General features: G+C 37.9%; 2 protein-coding genes across 4 annotated transcripts; one reads left to right on the top strand and one right to left on the bottom strand.

Annotated features, from left to right (window-relative positions):
- Positions 1–531: 531 nt before the first annotated feature.
- Positions 532–16,485, top strand: yl (Putative vitellogenin receptor yl). Of its 3 annotated transcripts, none has more exons than XM_013326491.1 (36): positions 532–730; positions 990–1,153; positions 1,533–1,647; positions 2,096–2,272; positions 2,967–3,100; positions 3,481–3,610; positions 3,683–3,786; positions 4,253–4,360; positions 4,658–4,842; positions 4,991–5,183; positions 5,457–5,619; positions 5,689–5,841; positions 6,093–6,242; positions 6,733–6,858; positions 7,122–7,266; positions 7,502–7,611; positions 7,744–7,836; positions 8,013–8,165; positions 8,608–8,952; positions 9,023–9,076; positions 9,361–9,517; positions 9,866–9,951; positions 10,360–10,535; positions 10,990–11,066; positions 11,418–11,599; positions 11,846–11,998; positions 12,304–12,508; positions 12,829–12,984; positions 13,274–13,376; positions 13,843–13,971; positions 14,221–14,447; positions 14,548–14,881; positions 15,283–15,446; positions 15,782–15,865; positions 16,090–16,171; positions 16,336–16,485. In XM_013326491.1, exons 1-36 carry the CDS (start codon positions 532–534, stop codon positions 16,435–16,437), a joined length of 5,418 nt encoding a protein of 1,805 aa, XP_013181945.1. In that variant the 3' UTR covers positions 16,438–16,485. The 3 variants fall into 3 exon arrangements, with proteins under 3 accessions (XP_013181945.1, XP_013181939.1, XP_013181932.1); XM_013326485.1 differs by having other exon boundaries at positions 9,023–9,124; positions 10,360–10,502; XM_013326478.1 differs by having other exon boundaries at positions 9,023–9,124.
- Positions 16,486–17,152: 667 nt separating this feature from the next.
- On the bottom strand, positions 17,153–18,472 carry Rpt6 (26S proteasome regulatory subunit Rpt6). Its single transcript, NM_001312091.1, has one exon. It carries the CDS (start codon positions 18,426–18,428, stop codon positions 17,220–17,222), a length of 1,209 nt encoding a protein of 402 aa, NP_001299020.1. The 5' UTR covers positions 18,429–18,472; the 3' UTR covers positions 17,153–17,219.
- Positions 18,473–19,157: the final 685 nt, after the last annotated feature.

Raw genomic sequence — 19,157 nt, 5'->3', positions numbered from 1 at the left:
ATTAAGGTACTCAACTTTATTCAAATAAAAGTATGAGAATCACATCTTTTATGATTAAGATTGGGATTTTATTAGTTTTTGTCGCGTTTTACCCTCGCAATATGTAGGTAGAAGCATAAATCTATTAAAATAAAATATAGTTTATAGGCATTAGCGACAATTATTCTGTATGTTTCTAGTGTTCAAGAAAAATAAAATAGGTCGATTATTTTTTTTATCGTATGCTCATGGGCCTTTAGACCTCGGTTGTGCAAGTTCGGTCGGTAGGTTTCTAAACCTCGTATTTGTTATCCATAAGAATATACAGAGGTCAAAGTCAAAGGTGCTTATTTATTAAAGCCCCAACACAGTTCACTAGCTTTTTAAATTATTATCTATTCAAGTTATCACTTTGATTATAATTTCGTAATAGGCAGTCGATACTTCGACTTCATTTACATAGAAAATTATTTTTTACTTCTCATTTTCAACGAATTTCTTTGTTATTTTTTTAGAATGTAATAATATACAGTACACATTTATTCTTTTCAGATGATGAAGGTGTTATTCCTCATGTTAGCGCTTTGCACGATACCATGCTGCAGTCAGTTCGTAGACGACATGCAGATATTCGAGCCGGCGTGCCTCGGAGAAGAAATCTACCAGTGCCTGGGCGGTGGCTGTGTGCCCTCGTACAATTATTGTGATGGCAACATTGATTGTGATGATGGTAGCGATGAGAATTTTTGTAGTAAGTATATTCTGTCCACATCGCATTATGTACTCTATTCTCTTATGGATAAAAGTGGTTTTCGTTGAATACGCTGAATGGGGGTTACTGGATAAAATTGGAAGATTGAATTTAAATAATATTTTGCTAAAATACCTTCAATTATTATGAAAAAAAAACTTTTATTCATCCTCATTCCACCAATGGAATGAAAACTCGTGTGATGCTGTCACTAATTTTCCGCTCATTTTTCCGTCATGCATTTCCCGCCTTTTTACAGCGGATCATCGTCCTGACGCGATTCTATGCAATCAAACACACCAATACCTCTGTTTGGACCAGAAGCGTTGTATACCCAACACTTGGATCTGCAATGGAGACGTCGATTGCGAAGATGGCAGCGATGAAATGAACTGTACCAGGTTACCGGAGATAACTAAGAATGTTCGTATCGTATACACTAATTACTTGACATACTTCTTATGAAGATTATGCTCATTCAGAGTTGTAAGTTCTGTTCAGTGAAAGCTTAAGTTTTTCTTAACGGCCAATTAATATCTCTGAGTGCGACAGTTGATCTGTTAATTAAGTACATAACGGTAATATAGTTTTTTTTTTTAAATATAGAACGGAAAAGTTGTACTTTTTATTTGAAAATTATCTAGAAAATTATCTTTAACTAGAAAATTATCACCACGAAAGCACACGCAAGTTGTTTTTTTTTTGTTAAAAAAAACTTTTGTGCCTGAATTAAGAAAGGTAATTAAACCTAATAACATCACGCTGACTTATGTAGGTAGTTTTAAATGTTTGATCATTGCAGTCAACATGCAAGGGCTTCGTGTGCGACGGCGGTCGCTGCATCTCTCGCCTGTGGACTTGCGATGGAACATATGACTGCAAAGACAGGACCGATGAAGATATTGACACAACTTGCAGTATGTACACCATTTAACATAAAGATGTCAAATAAGTTTCCAATTGAATTAAAGTCCTCATCATCATATATCATATAAATCGAAAATCGCAACAGAATCAAAACAGATTGGTAAATGGCGGGATTCAAACCCAGGACCTGCAGATAAGAAGTCAGGTGCTTTAAACCCCTAAGCCACCGACGCTTTAAAAGTCCTACTAAGGACTAACTTATAAGAATGTGTACACTTCTAAAAATCGTCATCCATCTCGATAGCAGAAAGATAAAACATTGCTAGAACTTTTGACAAATGCATAACCTTTTTACTTCTTATGTCGTGAAAATCCACACCACTAAAAATGTATTTTATTTTGTTAACGGGAATGAGCAGGACAATGTTCTATACATGTGTTTCCATTACTGTAGAATGTACATATATATAATAATATTTCGCTTGTTTGTTCTTCCAGGACACGCTCTTCTTGCCCACACGGTCAATGATGGCGTAGAATGTCGAGAGTTTCCTGAACTTGGTTCACGTAACTACAAATGTTTGGATTCGTCCTTCTGCTTGGCACAGGATCAGATGTGCGATGGAATACATGACTGTAGAGATGGCAGTGACGAAGGAAAGTTTTGTGATAAATGTAAGTTGAATAAATTATGATGAAACTAGATTAATAAAGGAGAATAGGAAAAGGGCCAGACCAAAAAGTTAGTCTATAAATATAAGAGAAAGACGTTGTGTCTGATCAAGAGTTGAAGAGAATAGCAAAGAAAAGAGAACAATGAAAGGGCTTCACTGAAAAGGACATCTTAAGAACAACTTTATTAAATATTATAAATGGATGTTTGTTAGAAGGTATCTCCGGAATGACTGGATGTATCTCGTTGTAATTTGGCATAGATATAGAACATAGGCTACTAATTAAGTTTTTTTTTAATTCCGCATGGTTGAAGTCGCGGGCGACAGCTAGTTTCTTGATATGCTCAAGGTGATTACTAGACTCTCTGATGGAGTATAGCCTCTATTATACTATATATATCTTTATATATATAATTCTTCTGTGAGTGTGTATGTCACTGAACTTCTCTCAAACGACTGGACCGATTTTGATGAAATTTTTTGTGTGTGTTCAAGGGGATCTGGGAATGGTTTAGATTCACAATTTTGTCCGCTGGACAATGTTTTTTTAATTAATTTTTAATTTATTAGTAGTTGTTGATTTTGGAATGTTTTACATTGGATCCGACAGACGGCGCTACCATCGCAGTGTCAAATTGTCAGACAACGTCTGTCGGGTCCGCTAGTATATGTATATTACCTTTCTTTGTTCTCAGGGCATACTATGTGCGCAAACTTCTCTTGCGGAGGTAACAACACGGCTTGCAGTCCGGAGCGCGGGGGACCCACGTGTATTTGTCTACTCTCTAACTCTATGATGCAATACAATAATACTACGAAACGTTGCGAGGTATCTGTCCTGTTATAAACCATAGACAATAGTTATGTTCATAATATTGTATTCTTATACAATTTTTTTGCCCTTTTTTTATATGGTTATGGTTGGCACATCTTACTATTATAGTATTATAAATGCGAATGTATAGATCTATTCAACGGCTGCATGGATCACGCTAAAATTTAGCATAGATATAGAACATACTTTGAAAAATATATAGCCTACAAATTTTGTTTGCTTAAATTCTAGGCGGACGGAGTCGCGGGCAACAGCTACCTATATTGCAGTATTATTTTTAATTAATTACTGGCCAGTTGTAATCTAATCGGTTGTATACTCTAATTATCCTTCTTCAGTTAACTTAAATATTAAGTATGTTATCTGATTGTCAGAACGTGAACGTGTGCCAGCAAGCAAAGCCGCAATGTTCACATTCATGCGAGAACAAAAACGGTTATTTCGTTTGTGAATGCGACACGGGTTACGTAAAAGACGCTCTGGAATATCTCTGTTACGCTCCAGGTAAGATTAGCTTATAGCAATTTAATTTATTACATTATGAAGACTTAATACTTGTGTTTTTCTTTGTAATAGGACCAGAAGCTATATTATTCTTTAGTACCCGCAACGACATTCAATATGTGACCCTCAAATCCAAACAACATGTTAGGATAACCCTCGCATCTGATATTAAACAGGTATTTATTTATTTATTATCTATAATATCATCAATTCGTTCACGCCACCGAGGGCCACGAGCAATCTTTTTTTAGGGTAACTAGGCCTTAATGTTTGGAGTAACAGCTTTAACGTTTCCGGTAACTAGGCCTTAACGTTTAGAGCAACAAAATCTTAACGTTTGGGGTAACTTGGCCTTAACGTTTGGGGCAACTAGGCCTTAACCTGTGGGATAATTAAGCCTTAAAATTTGGGGGTAACTAGACTTTAGACTAGGCCAAATGTGGTTGATTCAGTCAGATTATATCACCATGTTTTCCTTCACCGTAAGAACCTGGGATAAATGTACAAATGAGTTTGGAAAAATTGATATAATTATTGGTTCGTGGCGGGGATTGAACCCGGATTGTACAAATACGATGCTTACCCAATGAGCCACCGACTCTGAACTGATGACTTGTGATCTAATTTTTTTATTTCATCAAGGCTCACGGCGTATCGTACGACGGCAACTATATCTACTGGGTTGAGACAGCGCAGGGCCATCAGTCCATAGTCAGATCTAACATTAATAGTCTTGAGGACTCTAAAGAGGTAAGTCCTTGTAAGCAAAAATCAGGCTAAGATATTGGAATAAGTTTGTAAATTCATCTCTTCTTCTTCGCATACTTTATTACTGAAGGTCGTGTTCTTCTTGATATGCATTTACGAATGCTTTGACCAGCTGCCTCTACGCCGTCCTGTCTTCGGCTTGCCTCAGAGCAGTCTTGATGTTAAGCCCCAATATTCCAAATGTAAATTCATAATAGCCTCCTAAGTAACACTGTCTGCAAGTCGATAACATTTATCACTAGATAGAAGAGTTCATTGTATCTATTTGTGGTCTATCAGGTCTTAGTTGCCCTGGGCTTAGAAGATCCTGGTGATATCGCAGTAGACTGGCTGGGTGGCAACATATACTTTAGCGATGCAGAACGAGGCATTATCTCAGCCTGCAAAAGCGACGGATCAATCTGCAAGACCATACACACGGAGACCAGGCACCCCAAATACGTTACGCTTGATGTAAAACGAGGGTAGGTGGATATTTTTAAGATCTTTCAATATTTTATCATCACTATCAACTTATGTCTGCTATTGCAGGACATAACCTTTCCCTTTCCGATTCCATATTATGCCGTCAATACTTTCTGCCAATCTAGTAGATTTTCAATCTCTGTCTAGGAGAATGTACTGGTCGGATTGGCACAACCAAGCCATCATCATGCAGGCGCGAATGGATGGTACAGATGCTGAAGTTCTGGTACATGATCTAGCTGGCTTCGCTACTGGTCTTTCTATGGACGCTCCGAATCAACGCCTCTACTTCGTGGATAAAACCATCAAAGTTGTCAAGGTTGATGATGGGAAGGTGTATGTGAGTGTTAATGTTCATGGTTGTTATCTAAGCCGCACTTTCGTCAGTTTACAAAGTAATCACGAAATTTTTAGAAACATTTTACTACATCTGGGCTTTACCGTTTTTAACTTAGCAAACAATTAGAGAAGATTTCCTGTACATCTATACTATTGGACGAGCTTAGTAACCTCTTAATGTCTCCGAGTTTAAAGATGTTAATCTGGAATTTGCAAATGATATTTCTAATCGTCAGTCAAATCATAAAGCTTTTTGAATATCTTACATTTTCAGTCTTTATTCAACGAGCCGTTCCATCATCCATATTCTATTGCTGTGTTCGAGAACACGGTCTTTTGGAGCGACTGGGCTTCCAACAGCATTCTAAGCGCTGACAAACTACACGGCAGTACTGAGAAAAGAAATCTTCTTCTGTCCCTCGATTTGCCTGTTTTCGGTTAGTGGAATTTCGATAGTCAGACTTTCTAGCCTCGAAAATGTATAACTCCGTTATTCTGTTTACCAGATATGCACATTTATCATCCGGTGATGGAAAAGCACGTGATAAATCCTTGCCAGTACGCAGGCTGCACGCATATGTGTCTATTGACATCAAACATGAGCTATGTCTGTGCTTGCCCTGATGATATGGAACTGGTTGCTGGAGTTAAATGTAAACGTAAGTATTTTATGTGAAATTCAGGTCTATTCGTCAACATTCTGTGAAATTAGTAAAAATAATCAATCGAATACAGACAGGTACATATCTTTTCTCTCTCCGAAAATCTTTTACAATTTAGGGTCTTTCAAGAAGCGAGTGTATCATCATCTCAAACGCTGGCAACCCATCTGTTCTCTCCTCAGTGTTATCGATGCTCGTTAGCCTCCTTCCCTGATAAAAAAGACTTATCTTTGTTATGAACTTTCAAGATATCGAAGACTATCGACCTCATTACCTGATCGTGGGTGGAGGCGCTTCGTTCACTCGTATCCAGTACAACGTGCTCGGCAACCCGGAGAGTCACGCAACGCACTTTGATGTCGGAAGGATTCAGGCAATGGCTTACGACAACGTTAGAGGTTATGTATAGACAAATGTATCCAGTTAAATCTTATTTAATATAAATAGTTAACTATATAAGCAATACACAACCTCACGCCTGTAACTTATAAAGGTAAGCAGAGAAACCTTTGATCTCAATTTAGCGTGGATAAACGTACTTCAACAATCTATTTTTCGCCATTCTGGGAGACAGAATGTGACGGGTGGCCAACCGTGTCGCCGCTTTTTGCTTCCCGGAATTCATATATATCTTTGAAATGTCTGTGCCGATATGTGCTGGTTTCATCACGATGTCTTGCGTTCACTATAAAACGTCGGATAAATGTACATATGCAAATAAAAAAATACATTTGTACATGGCGGGCTTCGTATCCTGGACCTGCAGTTTACAAGTCAAGTGCTTGATCCACTGAGCCACCGATGCTCTATCAGCTATACTATACTACTAATACATCAATAATCATAATAATAAGGTTTCTTTAATGACAATCTATGTTTTTAATCCAGACGTACTATACTTATATGACGGACAACGTAAAAGTATCAACTTCATAAGTATGAAAGAGTTTCTGTTGGGTGTTACACATGTGTTCATTTACGATGGCCTCGAAAACGTCGTTGACATGTCTTATGGTAAGTTAAACAATATTACTAATATAAATGCGAATGTTTAGATGTATGGATGTTTGAAGGTAGATTTTATCTTCAAACGGCTAAAATTAACATAGTCTGAAAGAACATATAGTCTACTTATTAAGGTTGTTTTTTCTGCGCGTACGGATTTGCGGGTGACAGCTAGTTAAATATATTAAAAATCACTTTTAAAGAAGCCTGGTTTATTTTTTAAGACCATGCTCCAAAAAATCCATAATAATACCCATATTTAATTTTAATAGATTACGTAACGGATTCACTTTATATCCTGGATTCGGGACGTCGTGTTATCGAGGTGGTCTCCTTGAAGAGCAAGCAGAGAGCTCTGTTGTACCACTTCCGTGATGAGGAGATACCAATCAGTCTATGTGTTATGTCGGATTACGGGTAAGTAAAAAAGCTTCTTTTTGTATACAAAATTAATACAGCTCCTATAATTTATATTTATTCATTTATTTCTACGTATACTTTATCGTTGTTTTTGAAGACTAGAAGACCACAGGTTTCTTCATTTTCCTACTTGTTTCAAATAAAAACTTTCGCCCGTGGCCCTGAGGTTCCTATTTGGCGTGATCAGGCTCACTTTCTCGGGTTTGTATTTCAATAATACTTTTTCCAACAGGAGAATGCTGGTAGCTACAGTAGAAAGTGAACAAAACAATGAGATTCACGTCGACAGCATTGGTTTAGATGGAGAGGATAGGAAACATCTTTTGATGAACAATTTGATGGGTGAGTAATTTCACTGTCAGAAATCAACAAAAAGAAACGTGATAGATGTAAAGCTATAATAAAAGTTACATTATAAAGATGTATGATGATGTTATATAAAAGGCAGGAACATATTTGTTTTATTTGTTCCAGGACCATACGTGCGTTTGCGTTACGCACAAAACATGGATGTTGTCTTCGTATCAGATGAAGGTCATGGGACAATTGACTTTGTGCATCCAGAAGGTAAAATATTAAAAGGCCAAATTTGCTTAAACAATTCGATTACTAATCTGTTTTCCACTAAAAACTATTTTATTTAACAAAGAAGGGCATAGTGCTGTAGACGTATATTTAAAGGTACGCTTCCAATCAATCCGTGCATGCGGTACGTCCGGCGTACTTTAACGTATCATTTTCAGGTACCGGTCGTGAAAATTTCCGCGAGCTGTCAACTACTATTGCTAGCCTCGCTGTCACAGATAACTACGTGTTCTGGACAGGTCGACGTACTTCCCAGCTCTTCTGGTCCGACGTGCACGAGATAACACACAAGATACGACGAATCGAGCTATGTAAATATATTTTAATATAAAAAAGTTGGCAAACAAGCGAGCGGCCACCTGAAATCGCTAAATTAGCGAAGCGACTGTAGCCCATAGACTTGCGCAATTGCAGATGCTTTACCTTTAATCGATGGAGGAGGAGATGCACAGAAAAAGAATATTTTCCCTTCCTATGCATCCCCTCATTCGCAAAATCCACTTCCACTTCACAAGAAAAATTGTGGCAAGTGAAAGAAGACTAAAATTAGACCTCAATCAATATTCTGCTTATATTGGTGACCACACCATTTATGAAATGCACTCAAAGTATGTTCTTATTGCCTTGGAATCTTAAACTGCTTTGGAATTAATCTAATCGATTTTTATTCTAATTATGTTTAACACAGAACTATATCTACATTTTTTGAATAGTCTAGCACCACTAATATAGAATTTCTTTTTTTATTTTCAGCGATCTTTCCTAACAACACACAATTGCACATCCTAGCCACAACACCACAGCCAAGTACTGACAGCCCTCTCATAAGACACCCATGTTTAACCCATAACCCTTGCTCTGCGGTCTGCGTCCAGCGACCCCATACGACACCCCATCATTCCCCAAACAACTTCACCATGGGGTTCAAGTGTCTCTGTCCCCCTGGTCTGGTCCTTAAGGGCGGTAACTGTTCCATGCCCGCAAACTGCAAACAAAACGAATTCTATTGCCATAAAACAAATCAATGTTTTCTAATGAGCCAAAAATGTGATGGGAAAAAGGATTGTCTATTTGGTGAAGATGAGGAAGGCTGTGCAGGTATTTTTCTTTTCAATTGTCTTGCTATTCTTACTTGATAATTTTATGAAATGATTATTTCTTGTTTTAGTGAGCAAAGGCATGGAATCGATTGTATGTTCGTCCCAGGAAACTCTTTGCGATGGTAAATGCATAAATAAGAATGAGATCTGTAATTCAGACACGGCTAAAAGTGAGTGCTTTTAAAAAAAATATTTTTTCTTCTTGTTTTAACCATTTTTGTGTATAGGCAATCATTTAGAGTAGACAGCAGATTCTTACTATTTCTTACACCCCATCAAAATTTTCTGGTTCACTAATTTCTATTTTTCGCATATTCGAAGACCCGCCTGATCTTCCGTGGGCTATAGAGATCATCTTTGGAAATAACTGCAGTAGAACAAATAGCCATAGTGTTTTTATATTCAGATAACCAGACGTGCAGTCCAACACAGTTCCAATGCAGGAAGGATAACATTTGCATCGAGAGGTCGCTAGTGTGTGACGGCCATGTTGAATGCCCTGACGGTTCAGACGAAGATCCTGTTTCCTGCGACACACTATCTTGCTTCGTTACTGAGTTTATGTGAGGATATCTTGCTTAAAATATTGTATGCATCAGCTGCCTTCCCATCAACGTACGGTCAAAATCAATCCAAGTGTTATGGAGATGCCAGGACCAAACGCATCCTTGAGGACATATAAACCAAAAATTTAAAAATTGTTAAAAGCAACGTAAATATTTTTTTCTCGATATTACAATTTTCTGTGTTTCTGTCTGTGGTCAATTTGCAGTGATCTGTTTTGCTATGTTATTTTACTACAGCTGAATGAATTACCTCAAAAAGAACATGTTGTTGAGATGTAAAATAGCTTGTTTTTGTACATGTATTTGGGTAATGAAAACATACAATTATAACCTAGCGGTTGTTAGGTGTGCAACCGGGTCCTGTATTCCGATCTATTGGCGCTGCGACGGCAGTGAAGATTGTACGGACGGCTCTGATGAATTCGGATGTGGTAAGTTGTTTGATACTATAATATCTAGAAGTTTGAACAAAAATAAGTATTAACTATAAAATTAACTTGGCATAAACAAACAAACAAACTTCTTATATAAAATTCTCGTGTCACAATTTTCGTTACCATACTTCTCCGAAACGGCTTGACCGATTCTCATGAAATTTTGTAAGCATGTTGAGTTGGTCTGAGAATCGGCTACTAACTAATATTTAATCCCGCGCAGACGGAGACGCGGGCGACAGCTAGTTTTGTATAAAAAGTTGTACAGTTTACAGTGACTTGGACTGTATAGACTAATCTAGAAATAAATATTTGGTGAATTATTTCTATTTACATTCATTGAGATTTTTCCCTATGTATGCAAAATCTCTTTTTGCTAACTCTTGAACTACAATCGTATTACAGAGAACAAGAGCTGCAACATAGGTCAATTCCAGTGCTACAGCCGGGAGTGTATAGAACTGGACAAGCGGTGCGACGGCCAACTGGACTGCTTCGATCATTCTGATGAAGACAACTGTGACGTCACCGACGGCTTCGAGGCTATAGTCAGTTTGTTTGACCTTACTGTTAAAACATTGGTAGGTACTGACCTTGGTACTTTAAATATGGGTGGCTACTATAGATGATCATGTTTCTAGAAAAGGTAAATTACCTTAGCTAATTTAATTGAAGCTCACTGTTAAAAATTAAAACAAATTGTTTTATCTTACTAATATTATAAATGCAAATGTTTAGATGGATGTTTGTTTGAAGGTATCTCCAGAACGGCTGCATAGATCTCGCTGAAATTTGGTATATTTAGAACACAGTCTGGGAGAACACATAAGCTGATGAGGTTTTTTTTAATTTCGCGCAGACGGATTCGCGTGCGACAGCTAGTACGTGATACAATTCGTTCACAAAAATTGTTTCTTAGCACTTTTCTATTTCTACTTGTCACTGTATAAGTATAATCGCTACTTAATAATCGTGTTATATGTAAAAATAATCTAATTGGAGAATTGGCAACCCTAATGTAAGTGTGAACAACAGGAGGAGAGACCGCGCTGCCAGCCCTGGGAGTACACTTGCGAGCACAATGACAGCATCTGCTTACCGCTTACTGTTAGGTTAGGATACAACTTATTGGCTTTGGGTACTCATGACATTAATGGCCATTTCCACCATTCGAAATTCGAAAATCCTAGTTTTACGTCAAATACTATTATGAAATATTATAACTAATAATTATTGAGTAGTTGGATAGTGAAAACGGTTCATTAGTTCATCAATGAATTGGTGGTGGGATTAATTTACTTCTATATTGTTGTAGGGTTTATTCTCGTGGTAATGTGTAATTTGACGTAATTTCTTTCTTGTACAACCAAGTCCCTAAATGGCCAGTAACTGAAACCTTTAGTTTACCATTCTGAATCTTCACGTACGTTATTAATTTTATAACCTCAAAATCTACGTGGTAGATGCAACGCCAAAGTGGACTGTCCTGGTGGCACTGACGAGGCGGGTTGTGACTTCCGCTGCGCACCACACGGTCTCTTCGAGTGCAAGCAGGAGATGAGCTGCGTTGCCAAGAAACAGCTTTGCGACGGCAAGAACGATTGCATGGACGGCTCAGATGAGACACTTGAAGCTTGCAGGAAGGGTCAGTCATTCACAAATACAACGAAGTTCTGGATACTACTACCAAGTATGATCTAGAACAAGTTAAAGAACTTAATTGAGTTCGGACCCACCTTATTAACCATTTTGATACCCACCTCTTCTTCATCTTTAAACTCCTGTTAGCCGTTATTAGGTTGGGTAATAATGTTTCGGGTCCCACCAGTGGGATATTGAAGCTATTCTACTTGATATTCTCAAGGTGACTCTATACTCTTTGCTTTAACAGTTAACGCTACTTTACCTCGTACCATCGCCAAGTATCCTGCTTCGGAGTGTCGAAACGGTTACCTGTGCCACAACGGACAGTGCATAGAGTTGTCAGAGTTATGTGACGGTACTCCTAACTGCTTTGATGGCAGCGACGAGAATGGACAGTGCAGTAAGTAGAACCTGATCAGTTGTACTATTTCGTGCAAGATCTAAGTTAGTATCGATTTTTTTGCAAGAGTGTAGGGTAGGGTGTTTGAAAGTTCTTCGCGGGTATGCATCATTCATAGATTTCAGACACCCTGTAGTCTAAACGTAGCACCAATAATAAACAGTGAAATATCAAATTCGTAATAGGGTTTCAACTTATCGTAAAAGAACTTGCGGCGCGTGCACAATATTTTCTTCTTCTTTCTTAATATTAAGACTCGGTTTCGCCATCTACAAAAAGATATTATATTCTTTATTTATTTTCAGACATTGGGTGCGAAACAGTGGGATGCGAGCAGCGATGTGTGCGGACGCCTCAAGGTCCGCGCTGCGAATGCCGGCCGGGCTACAAACGCGCGCCACCTACCAGCTGCATAGACATCGATGAGTGCACGTTTGATGTCTGCTCGCAGAAATGTCGTAATGTGCCTGGATCCTTCATATGCTCCTGTCATCATGGATATGCGTTAAGGTTACATCATTGACTTCTATATATGGACAGGCTATAACTGTAATATTTTGTGCCCATTTGATCTGCGCCATGTTGGTACTGACGGCTGCGGTAGTGAGGATTCGAACTAATAATTGAGATAGAATCAACAATCACTTTAACGGGAACATTTCAGTAGGAACGACGCAAAAGTTGTCACTTCCAAGTAATTATCTAGCCATTTATACAGATTAGTATTTACAGACAGATTATTCACATTATATTATTCTGTATTTTAGTCTCTGAAACTTTTTTTATTTGAATCTTATGTCATCGTGGACTCATAGTACCCCTGTATCCAGGTCAGACAGCAGGTCGTGCAAGGCTGTACGGGGCGGGATGTCAGTACTATACGTGTCCGGTAACACGGTGCGCGCTGTGTTTCCCGATTACAAGCAGCGTCTGGAATACCATGATAAAAATCTAGCATCTATCAACGATCTAGACTTTAATGTTAGGTAAGTGAACTAGCACTCAGTGATTAACGATAACTTAAACATGCCTTTAGTGACGACGTAATCGATATTCGATCAGCTGAGTACAACAGGCATTCTTCCATACCACATTTAGATCCATGCAGGCATTCTGGAACTACCTTCTAACGACCATCCAACCAAACATTTCATTTATTATATTTGTAATATTGCTTTTGACCTAAACGGATTAAAAATACTGCTTATACATTAACACGAAATCTTTTTTTCGAGTTAATTACGATATTAAACCAATTTATAATCGTTTGTTTAGAAAGAACTTACTGTACGTAGCATCAGCCGCGTCTGGGAAACTGATCGAAGTGAATTCGACCAGAGATGATGTCTCCATCACTAACATCGGCAGACCAACAAAGGTAATAAAATTTATATTTCATTTTAATCATCTCCCTGTCCTTACATCGCACAAATCTTTTATACAGATCGATTTATCTTCCATCATTTGTCCTGAAGTATTCAAGGGAAATATTAAACTAACAATCGATTTAGTCAGCAACTTAATACTTCTTCCAATGCTTAGTATTCGGTAGCGGCGTTAGGGTAGGGCGAAGAGGGGCGACCGCCCTTGGCGCCGGGAATAACTAAGCGCCATAGTCGCCAAAGTCGGAAGTAAAGGGCGTGTGAAACGTGCCCTACTATACCCTATCTTTGGAAGAGTTCTCCCCGAATTCAAACAGGGGGCCTCACAAAAATCTCACCCAGGGCATGCTAACACTGGCCTTGTTAATATCCATTTCAACTGTACATTTAGCCACGCGGCTCCCAATCTTGGAGGGCTCCGCTTTCGCCAGTGTGAATTGACTCTAAGCTATGTTTTCTCAGGTGGGTGTAGACTGGATAACGGGCAACGTGTACTTCGTGGACAGCACGCCGGGAGCGAGCTGCTTCCGTGTCTGCAACATGCGTAAGAAGAGGTGCGCTAAGCTGCAGAAGTTGCCTACTGATGCCCAGGTTAGATACAATTCACTAATAAATGGATAGGCGATAGCTTTTAAATGACAGGTTTTGCTTTGTTTCGATTTAAACGCGCCTGTTGATGTTACGTGACTATTCGTTCAAGCATAAACCGTTATATTTTAAAATACTACATAATTTGACTTCGAAAACATTACACGAAATCACTAGAAACTTCTATATAACTTTTATATATTAATTTTGAGTCTTAAGGCATTACGAGGCATACTTGGTGTTACTTACCAGGTGACAGCATTAGCAATAGACCCAGCAGCGCGTCGTATGTTCTACTGCATAAACCGCGAATTAGAATCAGTGGTGAGATCCGCCTCACTGAACGGCCGTCGTCTGTCAGATGTCGCCACTGTCAGGAACTGTACCGGTATTGCCGTTGACTCCTTTACTAGGATGCTATATGTTGCCGAAACTGGACCCTCCCATATACTACGCATGGATTACGAAGGGAACAATATGTAAGTACACTTTTTAATATAGTCACTGCAATATCGTGTTTTCTTCCAGTTTACACAAACTTTTTTGTTAATTTAATAAAAATGTTCGATAAAACTACAGGAAAACAGTTCTCTCCAACTACCGTAGTCTCCAAGCGCCTCGCGGTCTTGCCATATTCGAAGATTCAATCTTCTTTCTTGGCGCGAACACGTTCAAGTTAAACCGTTGCTTGTTACACGGGGTGAAAACGTGTGAGCCTTACTTATACCTACAATTTGACGCTAACACATTCGTGTTACGTCATGAGAGCGTGCAACGTGACGACGTGACTGATGAGTGCGAACGCGTAACGTGCGCCGGAGTGTGCACGCTGGATGACGCGGGGCCGGCTTGCGTTTGCGACAGTGGCGCCCTCAGTAATGATGGTACTTGTCCACTAGTGAAGCAAGCGCAGGTATTTTCATAACTTCAAAAGACAATTACTTAGACGAGAAATTCCCAAACTAATTTTTCTCGAAGATTATCATCAGCTATACGTCTCCACTAAGGGGCACGGAGTCTGACCTAACTAAAGGGTGACTAGGCCATAGTCAATGCTGGCTAAGTCCGTGTTGATTTCACACATCTTTTTGAAATTCTTCACACACGTGCAAGTTGCATCACGATGTTTTCCTTCACCGTAGGAATCTCGGATAAATGTACATATCTAAATCAAAAAACATATTGGTACATGGTGGGATTCGAACCCTGGACCTGCAGTTTACAAATCAAGTACTTAACTCGTCGACATGTTCCTTTCTTCTTGAACTGATGCCGCGTCTTCCGTGGTGCTTTGCAAATCACTTGTTTTTTCAGTTGCCACTATTTAACGGCTGGCTGCAACAAGACTACGTGCGTCACGCGTACTCATACACATTGATTGCAATTGTACTAACACTATTCGGAGCTTACATTTGCTTATTTATTTACTACCACTTCGTAAGAAAACCCGCCAAGAAACGAGCTGGAGAATACATGCAGTAAGTATACTTTGACATTTGTTTTTTTTTTTTAAGAAAGGCAAAGGTCAATCAGCTCGCAGGCAATCAACTTAAAAAAAACACTAATTAACGCAGATTCATTTGTGCACATTTTTCAATTAACGTATGTAACACATCTTACTGATATAAAGGATGATTTATCGTTTAGAAATCGATCGATCCATATTTATACTCAGTCGAAGTAATAAAATATTCTCGGATCGGTTTTTGATTTCGAGTGGTACAGGATTAACCGATCATTTAAAATTGCTTTTGATGTTAAAACAATAACTGTACTTCTAAAGTTTCATAAAATATTGTCATATTTTTTTTAGAGTTCGATATCAGAATAATGGATCGGAGACCATGCCCAACCTTGGTTTGGACAATCCTATTTTCAGTGTACCACCTACAATTGGGTAATTACTTATTTTATTCAGTTTATCTCATAATATGAATGTGGATGGTTACAATGATAGAGGAAGACCGAAGAAAGTGTAGTGTGTGAAAAAGGATATGCGTAAGGGAGTGAATTCAGATATAACGGCTGATAGAATTATGAGAGAGCAAATATTGTGCCGAAAATACATATAGGCAAGTTGTATAGAAAGTTCCAACAATTTATATTATGTAAATATTTCAGAGGTATTGCGCACGAGTTTGTGAACCCATTGCAGTTTGTTAGAGATATTTGGAGGCAATCCTTACCGAGAAACAGGCCAGTCGTAAGTAATATTAAACAATATCTTAACAAAACTCATCATTAGATACCAAAAATGACAGGAAGTAAACCTTTATAATCACCAAATCACCTTGTAGTCATAAAGAATACCTAGGCTAAATCTAACATCAAGACTGACAGTATTACTTGAGATCTTAATGGTTTCAGGGCACTGCGGGCATCACATTTGACTCTCCGCAGATGAGGCAAGACTCTGACACAGAATCGGATTTGGATTTGAGAGAAACAAGAAGAATATTAAGAAATTAATATAATTTTATTTTTATCCCACTTTATAAAATTAAATATAAAAATATTATGTGTGCACATGGTACAGTAGTGTTAGAAATATATTTTATATGAACAATGTTATTATTTGTATTTTTGTAAAATCTGCAGGCAGATTACAAAATATGTAAATAAACAAAACATATCTATAGAGTTATTTTATAATAAGATTTATTTTTCAATGTTTTATAAATTTACATTATGATATTATGAGGAGCATAATTAATTTCTCTTTATCTCTAAGAAGAAATGTTTCTTTTATTGTTCAATAAATTTGCAATAATGAATTTTAGTTCAGAGTTTTATTTCGAAACATTTAAATATGACACCACACTTAAGAGATAGGCAAGTAAAAGAAAAATACTAAATTGGATCTTAAAACTTACCAACTTATTCCACTTTTCATAGGTTAATGCTTTCAATGCCAATATGAATTAATCATAATCCATGCAAAATGACTTTACAAAAACACATGAATTTAAACAAATAATGGCAACTTGTTACAATCATTTCTGTAGCTTTATTGAACAAAGAAGATGGATGGTACAGATGTAGAATATAGTGTGGAAGACCACAGAGTATTATTTTTTTTTTATTTCCGTCCGGACTGTGTTGCAGGCGACAGCTAGTTATACATTTAACAAAAAGTCAGTATTAAGTATTAGCAATCATTTAATTGGCTAAAATAAAACCACAATTTAAAGCAATCAGAAATTTTAAATTTATTAATAAACTAAGTTACAAAGATAATTAGTAAAAAAGTATTACTTCCATAGTTTCTTAATGGACATATTCTTCTCAGAATCTTTCTGCATCACCTTAGCTACAGCCATCTCAAAATCTTCCTGGGTGACATGCACCCTGCGCTCACGGAGAGCGTACATACCTGCCTCTGTACACACGCCCTTCACCTCTGCACCAGAAGCACCTGGCATCAGCTCAGCTATCTTACGTAGGTTGATACCTCGAGTCAAATTCATCTTCCTTGAATGGATCTTCAGAATATCCAAACGCGCTTCTTCGTTCGGTGGCGGGAACTCAATCTTCCTGTCAATACGTCCAGGACGGAGTAACGCCGGATCAAGGATATCAATTCTGTTTGTAGCCATAATCACTTTAATATTCTTTGTTGCTTCAAATCCATCAAGTTGGTTAAGCAATTCCAACATAGTTCTTTGTACCTCAGAATCTCCTCCACTACCAGATTCAATACGGGATGATCCAATGGAGTCGATTTCATCCATGAAAATGATAGAGGGAGCATGCTCTCGAGCCATAACAAACAGTTCTCTCACCATTCTACTACCTTCTCCAATGAACTTTTGCACTAACTCCGAACCAGAGACTCGGATGAAGGTGCACTCAGTGTGATGAGCCACAGCTCGAGCCAGTAAGGTTTTACCAGTACCAGGTGGACCATACAGCAGTACTCCTTTAGGCTGGGCTATACCCAAAGCATCAAACAGCTCAGGATGCTTAACGGGAAGTTCAATAACTTCCTTGATCTCTTTGATTTGTTTGTCCAATCCACCTACCATTTCGTAGGTAGAATCGGGCACTTTTTCGACCATCATAAGAGAGACTAATGGATCTACCTTGTTGGGAAGTATCTTATGTAGAGTGTAGCTTTCGTTGCGAAGAGCTACACGGCAATTGGCAGTGACATCGTTGATGTCAACATTCTTGTCTAAATCAACAACAAATTTTCCTTCGGGGTGAACTTTTACGAGTACTTTCTTTTTGTCCATGGGCTTAACCACTTCGCCAACATACGAACCTTGTTCCTGAAGTAACTGCAGTTCTTCACGAAGCATACGTACTTTAGCATTAAGTTCATTACGCTGGGCTTGCAAACGTCGCAAATTCTGAGATTTTTCGGCAACAATCAGCTGTAATTCTTCGATTTTCGTGATGTAGTAAGGTCTGAAACCTTCGCCCTTTACAGGGTCCACTTCCATTTTAGTTAAAGTCATTTTGAGAGTTGGCTCACTCTCATTAGACTAGTACTTGTGTTTATTGTTTAATTTAGCTTTTAAGTGATGGTATAGAGCTCAAACAATGAGAAAACGAAAAAGCGAACTTTGAAGTGACAGATTCGACACATTGATATTTTCCGAGTCATGTCGAAAAAAGTTGCCAGTATAAACGGATACAAATATTAGAATTTCAGTTTTGAAAATAATCGGTGAGCGAAATAAAATTTAAAAATCTAAAGATTTCTTTCACATTCAATGTTGTAAGTTGTATGATTGAGATTAAGATTTACTCAAATATCGAAAATTAGTAACTAATGAAAAGTTGCATAGGGCACAATGCACACTTATGCACATCAAACTAAACTTAGACCAAACTAGGCCGATGTTTTGGTATTATTTGAGTTTAACACTAACGTAGGTTTTGTATTAGCGAATGGCGTAAACGCTTTTTACTTGTAGACCTAAATAAACTGAAATTAAAATAATAGGTGTCATAAATTAGACATTACAGAGTTTTGCTGTCAATTATTGTCAAATTTTAAATTTAATGTTCCCGGCAAATACATAATGTAACGTAATAAAATTAAATTTTCATCCCTCATAGTTTTTAGTACAACATTTAAAAACATCCTATACCAAATCGACACAAGTTAAATAAATTAGCGCAATAAAACAATTAAACTATGCTTGAAGATATTTAAATCAAGGATTTAGGCCAGGAATGGT

The sequence above is a fragment of the Papilio xuthus genome, unplaced genomic scaffold (assembly GCF_000836235.2).
Source record: "Papilio xuthus unplaced genomic scaffold, Pxut_1.1 DF829758.1, whole genome shotgun sequence".
Lineage (NCBI taxonomy): Eukaryota > Metazoa > Arthropoda > Insecta > Lepidoptera > Papilionidae > Papilio > Papilio xuthus.
Note: the sequence above shows the minus strand (reverse complement) of the source record. Positions and strands in the feature narration are given on the sequence as shown.